Source organism: Gadus morhua, chromosome 7 (genome assembly GCF_902167405.1).
Source record: "Gadus morhua chromosome 7, gadMor3.0, whole genome shotgun sequence".
NCBI classification, from domain to species: Eukaryota; Metazoa; Chordata; class Actinopteri; order Gadiformes; family Gadidae; genus Gadus; species Gadus morhua.
Window position 1 is genome coordinate 11,205,924 of NC_044054.1, and position 9,495 is coordinate 11,215,418.

The following is a 9,495-nucleotide window of genomic DNA, read 5'->3' on the forward strand; positions in this document are numbered from 1 at the left end:
CCTTACACCCTTGCTGCATACAGTTTACAACTGCCATCCAGTTTTGTTGACAGAACTCCGCCTCCGGCAACATGATTGGTAGACACAAATCTGAAGCAAAATAAAGTGAAATATCCCGTTCACCCTTGTCAGACATCAGATTTAAGACATTCATCGAAAGGCTTATTTGTGAGACCTCAGCCACAGTGACTCACTCATCACAGTGCTTTTCCATCCATTGAATGAATTGAAGTTGATGGGCCGGCGCAATGCTGGAGCTACGTCAATAAGTACATAAACACAGAGATGATTCAGCACTATTTTTGGCACTAGGGCAACATTAGATGCGCCGCTTAGAGGTTATCTGCTTAGCCTACCCAGAAAGACACAGCTGATAATATGATCATACAAACTATGACAAATGACTTTGTTGTTGTGTTGTTACTGGCACTTAGAATACTATTCATTACACATTGGAAATCTTTGGAAGGTGATTAAGAGTGTATTCCCCTTAAATGAGCAGGAGCTAGGCTACTAACTCTTTCAGTCAATGAATCTCAGCAAACTCCTCTTCTGAGCGCACAAATGATGAATGTGGAATCTTCCCACCTGGTCTGATTCTGGGTAAGACAGGCCTACGCCATTACACAGATAGCTTGCAGTATCAACATTTTAATTATTTCCTAAAAGCCCAGAGTGATAAACAATGCTGATTTGAGTGCCTCTGTGCATTTTGGAAGTCACACATTTTCCCCCGGTTACGTAACTCCCTGTGTAGGCCGTTGGAGCACGCTGCTGCTTTGTGTTCACCAGCAAACACTGGCTACCCTTCTTTCTTCCCACCGCCTCTGTCCATCCCCAAACCTGTGGGTGGCTGGCACTGGGGAAGCCAAGGCAATCTGCCTGATTGAAGGCATTAACCTGCATTAAGACGGCCGGCAGCAGGCATGCAAGGGAAATGATGAACGAACACAACAGGCGCCGCAGACACAACACAAGAAGAGTAATGATCCGTAATGGGAGTGGGCGGAGTTCGTCTCAGAGAGTGCGTCGACGGGCTGTGAACTGTTTTACCGCGCTCGGTGCACTTCATAAACTTTGACCTGGTTTCGGAGCATAAGCTGGAAGCGCTTAGTGCAGGCTGTATGACGGAAACGCCACGCAGTAAAAAAATCCTTTGTCATTGCTGTTTAGACAAAGCTTTTCCAGAATAACATTTGGAGATGGGGTTTGCTGGAGTCAGGGGTAGCTGTAGAACGGTTGTAGTTTGCACCAAACAGCCCTAAACGTTCATGCCATTTTCACTGTTGCCATACAGTGTGGGTGTGTTTATGGAGGTTACATGGTGGACACATAAAGTCCAGAGTCATCAATCATGAAAATTTGAATCTGGAATTAGATTTTATATGCATTGTATAATTGTACATAGGCCTGTATATATTAAGGGTTTTCTATGTCAAATTGACCTTTGTGAATCCGTTCTTTAAATGAGCTGCAGTGGCCTTTTTGTTTGGATTTCGGTTGTCTTCATGGGTGAAGTTGATTTAATTTGGTTCAGTAAGCATTCACACTGGACTGCTTCTGCAACAATTGTAAACCAACGCCTTGCGATCTAGGGGGATGATTGAAAATGGAACAGAAAATCAGAGTTGAATTCAACAAAGAGCCTCCTGGTTTCTGGCCATTATATATATTGTTGAGGATGTTTTGAAAATTGTATGCCGTCAAATAAGTGACATCATTAATAAAAACACAGCAGTGTTTCCAAATACAACCGTGTGATGCGATCGTCAGACTAACTTGACTAAATAACTCTTTCAAGTTTAGCTCATCCCGACTCGATATTGATTTCCTTGTTTGCCGCAGAACCTTCCACCTCCAACGCCTCACGTACTCTTGTTAGGTTTGCGTTCCACAGTTGGTTTGGATCCCCCCAGTTCAGTTAAAGCTGTTTCTTTTACTTGATTTTCTGCGGTCTCCTCTCAGGCATCACCACGGTGCTCACCATGACGACCATCAACACTCATCTGAGGGAGACCCTGCCCAAGATCCCCTACGTCAAGGCCATCGACATGTACCTCATGGGCTGCTTTGTGTTCGTGTTCCTCGCCCTGCTGGAGTACGCCCTGGTCAACTACATCTTCTTTGGACGAGGCCCCCAGCGGCAGAAGAAGGCGGCGGAGAAGATATCCACAGCAAACAACGAGAAGATGCTGATGGACCCAAATAAGGTTGGGGACGTTACCCAGAGCACGTCCTCGTTATGCTGCCATATTGTCCGGATTAACTCATGTCCTCCTTGGCCTCGTACAAAATGGAAACCATCCTGTTCTGTCACACCGAGTAAATAATTGAGCAAAAATAATATGACTCTGGAATTCAGACACATTTTCGTTGTACTATTATATGTCCAAATGAAGCATTAACCCGAGTAACTGTATGTGATTCCATTGGCTGGTGGGTAATGTAGTTAACCTGAGTAACTTTATGTGATCACAGTGGCAGGTGGGTAATGTAGTTAACCTGAGGAACTGTATGTGATCCCAGTGGCTTGTGGGTAATGTAGTTAACCCAAATAACTGTATGTGATTCCAGTGGCTGGTGGGTAATGTAGTTAACCTGAGTTACTGTCTGTGATCACAGTGGCTGGTGGGTAAATTAGTTAACCTGAGTAACTGTATGTGATCACAGTGGCTGGTGGGTAATGTAGTTAACCTGAGTTACTGTCTGTGATCCCAGTGGCTGGTGGGTAATGTAGTCGGGAGAGACGATACTCTGTACTCGAGGATGAAGCAGAGGGACCTGGACGGACGCGACCCGATGTGGGAGCCCATCTTCATGGACGATGCAGGGCTCGGACTGGGAGATCCGAAGAATAAGGTACTGCTCCCAGTGTACTCCGATCTGAAGTCAGCACAGCATGTTGTTTAGTTTGCCTCATATTGATCGTATGGAACTGAATGTTGGACCCCTATTGTGAGAAGAGAACATTTATTGATTATTATATTTAAGTTATATTTATTTTCAAGTTACTCCAATACATCTGAACATCGCAGTTTCTTCATCTTTCATGAGTGCATAATACAAAACGGAGTGGCAGCAATGTTAGTGAGGTTCAGTTGGGGAGAGGTTCAGGTATGTTAGTGAGGTTCCCGAGCAGAGACCAGCATGTTTGTTAGTGAGATTCACGTGGAAGAGACCAGAAGGTATGCTAGTGAGCTTCATGTGGAGAGACCAGCAGGTATGTTAGTGAGGTTCATGTGGAGAGACTAGCAGGTATGTTAATGAGGTTCCCGTGGGGAGACCAGCAGGTATGTTAGTGAGGTTCATGTGGAGAGACTAGCAGGTATGTTACTGAGGTTCCCGTGGGGAGACCAGCAGGTATGTTAGTGAGGTTCATGTGGAGAGATTAGCAGGTATGTTAGTGAGGTTCCCGTGGAGAGACCAGCAGGTATGTTAGTGAGGTTCCCGTGGGGAGACCAGCAGGTATGTTACTGAGCTTCATGTGGAGAGACTAGCAGGTATGTTAGTGAGGTTCATATGGAGAGACTAGCAGGTATGTTACTGAGGTTCCCGTGGGGAGACCAGCAGGTATGTTAGTGAGGTTCCCGTGGGGAGACCAGCAGGTATGTTACTGAGGTTCCCGTGGGGAGACCAGCAGGTATGTTAGTGAGGTTCATATGGAGAGACTAGCAGGTATGTTACTGAGGTTCCCGTGGGGAGACCAGCAGGTATGTTAGTGAGGTTCATGTGGAGAGACTAGCAGGTATGTTACTGAGGTTCCCGTGGAGAGACCAGCAGGTATGTTAGTGAGGTTCATGTGGAGAGATTAGCAGGTATGTTAGTGAGGTTCCCGTGGAGAGACCAGCAGGTATGTTAGTGAGGGTCCCGTGGGGAGACCAGCAGGTATGTTAGTGAGGTTCATGAGGAGAGACTAGCAGGTATGTTAGTGAGGTTCCCGTGGGGAGACCAGCAGGTATGTTAGTGAGCTTCAGGTGGAGAGACCAGCAGGTATGTTAGTGAGGTTCAGTTGGAGAGACCAGCAGGGTATGTTAGTGAGGTTCACATGTAATAACTACAGGTATGCTAGTGATCTTTACGATGGGAGACCAGCAGGTATGTTAGTGAGCTTCAGCTGGAGAGACCAGCAGGTATGTTAGTGAGGTTCAGGTGGAGAGACCAGCAGGTATGTTCGTGAGGGACCGGTGGAGAGACCAGCACTTATGTTAGTGAGGTTCAGGGGGAGAGACCAGCAGGTATGTTAGTGAGGTTGAGTTGGAGAGACCAGCAGGTATGTTAGTGAGGTTCCCGTGGAGAGACCAGCAGGTATGTTAGTGAGGGTCCCGTGGGGAGACCAGCAGGTATGTTAGTGAGGTTCATGAGGAGAGACTAGCAGGTATGTTAGTGAGGTTCCCGTGGGGAGACCAGCAGGTATGTTAGTGAGCTTCAGGTGGAGAGACCAGCAGGTATGTTAGTGAGGTTCAGTTGGAGAGACCAGCAGGGTATGTTAGTGAGGTTCACATGTAATAACTACAGGTGTGCTAGTGATCTTTACGATGGGAGACCAGCAGGTATGTTAGTGAGCTTCAGCTGGAGAGACCAGCAGGTATGTTAGTGAGGTTCAGGTGGAGAGACCAGCAGGTATGTTCGTGAGGGACCGGTGGAGAGACCAGCACTTATGTTAGTGAGGTTCAGGGGGAGAGACCAGCAGGTATGTTAGTGAGGTTGAGTTGGAGAGACCAGCAGGTATGTTAGTGAGGTTCCCGTGGAGAGACCAGCAGGTATGTTAGTGAGGTTCAGGGGGAGAGACCAGTAGGTATGTTAGTGAGGTCCAACATCCTAAGTCAACAGGAATAAATGTGGTTCTGATTTTATGCAAAAAGTTATGAATTGTTTGAATATGAATGTGTTTTTCGCCATATTTATAAAAAGACCTGACCTTGATACAACGCAAATCTCACCCTGAAAGCGTGGTGGCTACGATTTAGACCTTTATTGTGTGTGTGTGTCTGTACGGCAGATGGACTCCCATGAAAACATCCTGCTGGGCACCCTGGACATCAAGAACGAGATGGGCCCGTCGGAGCTGGCGCTCGGCCTGAACGACCCGCGCAACACCATGCTGACGTACGACAGCTCCACGCTGCAGTACCGCAAGGCCGGCCTGGCCCGGCACAACTTTGGCCGCAACGCGCTGGAGCGCCACGTCACCCAGAAGAAGAGCCGGCTACGGCGGCGCGCCTCCCAGCTCAAGATCAACATCCCCGACCTGACGGACGTCAACTCCATCGACAAGTGGTCACGGATAATCTTCCCCACCGTCTTCTCCCTCTTCAACATCATCTATTGGCTGTACTATGTCAACTGAAGACAGGGGGAGGAGGGGCGAGGGGGGACTTTGATTAGGGCGGGCGACAGAGGAGCTGCGTCACATGCATCTTCTCGTTTCTATTGGTATTTTTTTTTGTTTATTTGTGTTTGTTCGGTTTGGTTTCATTTGTGTGGGATTTTGCAAAACAAAGACTGAATTTCGATGCTAACGAGGGCCCATCAACGCGTGGACTGGATCATCTGAAACGTGGAACATAGCACAATAACTGGCAAACGCGGGGGAAAAAGCAAAAACCTTATCGGCAAAGATATTCAAGACATACATCGTGCCTGTTCCTGAGTTTTTATATGATTTAAATTGTTATTTGGTATGAGTTATATTTGTTTTAACTTTGTATAATGTATTGGAGATTCTTAAACATATAATACAGCTTCAGGATAGGAATTATCTTAGTCACTGGGAAAACCGCTATACATGAAAACATTGCTCTTTTTCTCATAACGTCTGTATTATACATTCTACACTACTGTGTGACATGAAAATATTCAGATTTCAGATAAAATATTTTCTACTTTAATACAATAGGAGCACTTTAAAGGGGATTTGTATTATCTTAATTCAATATATGAATACTCTTTTTGATAGCTTAAAAGACGGTCAAACAAACTGAGATCATTCCAAACACCCTAGGTTTAACTGGAGACTGCTGACTCAAACCTTACCGATGGTCAGCACATCCAACTGCTCACCGCCCAGGGCTGCCACCCTACTCATGTTTAGTTCAAGAAAGGAACGCACATATCAATTCCCCCGTTTAACTGTTCAAACACTTAGGTCAATAAGTAAAGAAAGCACTGAATTTAATCAGGAGGAATCCCATAAGGTATAGCAAGTGATAGTACAGCACAATATGGCTCTTATATTTGTGTGCGGGTATACAAAGAGTGGTCTTTGGTGTTGTCTTATTTAAATGAATATAAGATAATCCCAATACACCTTAACGACTGAATGATTGAGCCGGTTTATGAGACTGCCTTCGATGAGATCGAAATGAAAACAAGTACCTGCCTCCTTCCTTAAGACAATATAAATGTAAATATATTAATATCTTAAATTATTTTAAGATTTGTAAGTTATCCCCTGCCCTACCCTTTTAAAGGCCTCACATACTTATTTATTCTAAGAAAAAAAAAGCCATCAAATAAACTATAAAGTCTTATTACGCAACTCTTTTTTTCTAAAATAAAAACACATATTTTATATAGTACAATGCCAAAATGTGTATATTTACAGAGTAGTTACCAACTCAGTATTCTAGGGAAGGCTTCCATTGGTGCAGAAGTGATGGCAGAGTGGGCCATGCTTCCTCTTTGATGATATCGTAGCTAGCTTTTGTATAACCTTTACACACATCAGAGGTATGATCATCTTTGTATGCCTGGTGCTTGTAAGGACCAGTGCCCTTTGTTTGCCTATTTTACATTTTGATCGCACCCAGTCACCCATGTGGATGAAAACATATAGCCACACAGCTATAGCATTAGCTTAGAGTCAACATATGTGTTTGGGGTTGGTACAGAAAGGCAGTCACATGCACAATGGGATAGTTATTGGTTATATTAATTGGAAAATGATAATTTAACTTTTGGAAGCCATGCACATTAGAATCAATAAATACACTGTATACATGACGAACAATTCAATGTAGTTCTCTGTTCCCCGTTTAAAATCAATCCGAACCATCAGGGAGGTGGAATTATTTTTGCGACCTAATGTCTGATAGTTTCTAACTCTATCAGAGGGTAATATTAAACCACTAGCATTAAAACAATTTGAGATATAGCTACACTCAATCATTTTGAGTTTTGTTGTTATTTCAAGGTCACATTTTCCATCTATGCTCTATTTACTTAAAATGAACACGGGATACTTTATTTGATTCATTGTTTTGTATTGCTGTACATCTCTGTGCAGTCGTTTTTACTCTTTTAGATTAACCAGATACATATCTGCATTATTTAGTGTTGGGTGGAAGGCTACTAGTTCTATATAAAAGGCAATTTGTTTTTTCTTAGTGTTGAAGCATTTAAAGACGAAGAGAGAGAGGGGGTGGGGCAAATAAGCTGTATATATGGAAGTAAATCATTTGACCACTTACTAACTGATACAAATGATATAGTATTTATACCTAGTAGGTTGTTTCAAGGAGATCGACTTAATAAGAGTCTCCATTTTTAACGTAGCCTAAAGGAGTTTCTGTAGATTGTTGTTAACGGCTGACTTTGAAATAAGTCTGTACAATCAGTCAGTGAGAAGTGAACTAGAAAGAAATCACCATGACTCCAAATAACATTGTTATTCTTATTTAATTTACAGCGAAGGATATTTACAGTCAATAACTTATCCAACATGGATCACGAAAGCTTTAACGTTACAACATATCCGACGAACAGTTTGCATAGATTATAAAAATGAACATTTTGACATTCACCTTACTTTTTTAGGAACATTTTAGGGATAGTTAATATGACTGTATGATTATTTGTAAATTGCTAGTATATTTCACAAATGGGGCAGAGCTTGACACAATTTTGACATCCTTCTAAACCTGAAATAAACATGATTCTTATGGCAATCATAAACAAGGGTCAATTCTATTTGAACACATGCTTTAATTAATCACTAGTGTAAAAAAGAGATACAGGATTAGGGAGACATTTAGGAAGAGTATCTTCCCTATGAAATGAGTTGCAGACTCAAAAGCTCCAACATATTTGTATATATGAAAGCATCATGCACTGGAACTTATTAGTACTGTTGTAAATAGAAAATTAACAAATTTCAAATTTTAAATATATTTACAAAGTTATTTGTACTTTAATGTTGGAACAATTCAAAGGCTAATGTGAAACAAATAATGTAAATAGCCTATTTTACAGTTTCACTTAATCACTCAATAACAGTGTTTTTTGTTTTCGATTTTTTGCTCACGTTGATTTGGTTTTGCAAAAAATAGGAAATGTTTCCAAGAATGTAGCTATCTTTTTGCAGTGCAATGTCCGCAAATGTTAAGTCATTTTCTTAACCCATTACCCGCTAAAAAATATCACAAAAACACAAATAAGCAAAAGATAGCACACACATACACACACAAATGTAGAGGATGGAGATAAGGACAGTGCTAAACATACCCATCTCAGGTCAGCACAGTTTACAGCATAGATATATTTAAGGTAACATTTTTTCCTATGTTACCTCTAATTGGCTGATTTTGACTGACAAAGATCACCCAGGGATATTGATAACGAGTACAAAAAAAATTAACATTTAAAAAAAACTTTATTTAAACTACAAATGAACCGATTTTAGCCTTCCCATATGTGCAACTGTACTGACAGTTAATTTATTAATTTACGTGTTAAAGATAAATGTTAGGATTATATATTTAAGATGAGTTTGAATGTGTGGGTGACATTGTTTGTATGTATACTATCTGTATGTCAACCATTAGTTTGGCAAACAAAGGTCTGCTTTTTGAAAAGTGTATTCACTTTGAATAGATGTTTGTACCTCACAGCTCTGTATTTATTTCTTCATATATTTTTATACTATTATAATCCTCTCTATTAAAGAAAAATACTGCTGTCAGGTGGCCATCTTGCAAATCCAAATGTATTTATGATCTTTATGTTTTCATTTGAGTACACCAACTCCATGTTATGCTATTAGGGAATTGGAAACATAAAAACACCTGCGTATACAATAAAAAACCTAAAACACTTTAATTATCAAAATTCACACTTGTTTTAAATGTTAAATTCCTAATTCCTTTAAAAACACACAAAACAAAATGGCTTTTCCCCATAAATTTCGTTTTTTAGGAGCTGAAATGCTGGTCATGCAAGGTTCTCATCTGACTTCAGCAGGAAGGAGAAATAGATTTCTTCTCTGGAGACTGACAAGGGTGGCCTGGTCTCATCAGAGCCTGAAAACACACCTTGGTGAACCGTGTCTGTTTGCACACACTCACACAAGAAGCCTTAGATTCCTGCTAACCTGGTCTTTACTCCAGTTAGCATACTTCCCTCAATCCTCCATCTCTCTCTCTCTCTCTCTCTCTCTCTCTCTCTCTCTCTCTCTCTCTCTCTCTCTCTCTCTCTCTCTCTCTCTCTCTCTCTCTCCCT

The 9,495-nt window shown here is 41.9% G+C and overlaps 1 protein-coding gene across 2 annotated transcripts in view; it reads left to right on the forward strand.

Moving 5' to 3' along the window:
• gabrb2b (gamma-aminobutyric acid type A receptor subunit beta2b) overlaps positions 1 to 7,971 on the forward strand; it is a 54,462-nt gene extending 46,491 nt beyond the window's left edge. For both annotated transcript variants that reach the window (XM_030361682.1, XM_030361681.1), the window contains exons 8-10: positions 1,966 to 2,210; positions 2,719 to 2,859; positions 5,000 to 7,971. In XM_030361682.1, the coding sequence (XP_030217542.1) occupies positions 1,966 to 2,210; positions 2,719 to 2,859; positions 5,000 to 5,347 (734 nt within the window). In that variant the 3' untranslated portion in view covers positions 5,348 to 7,971. The remainder of the gene's footprint in view (positions 1 to 1,965; positions 2,211 to 2,718; positions 2,860 to 4,999) is intronic.
• Positions 7,972 to 9,495: the final 1,524 nt, after the last annotated feature.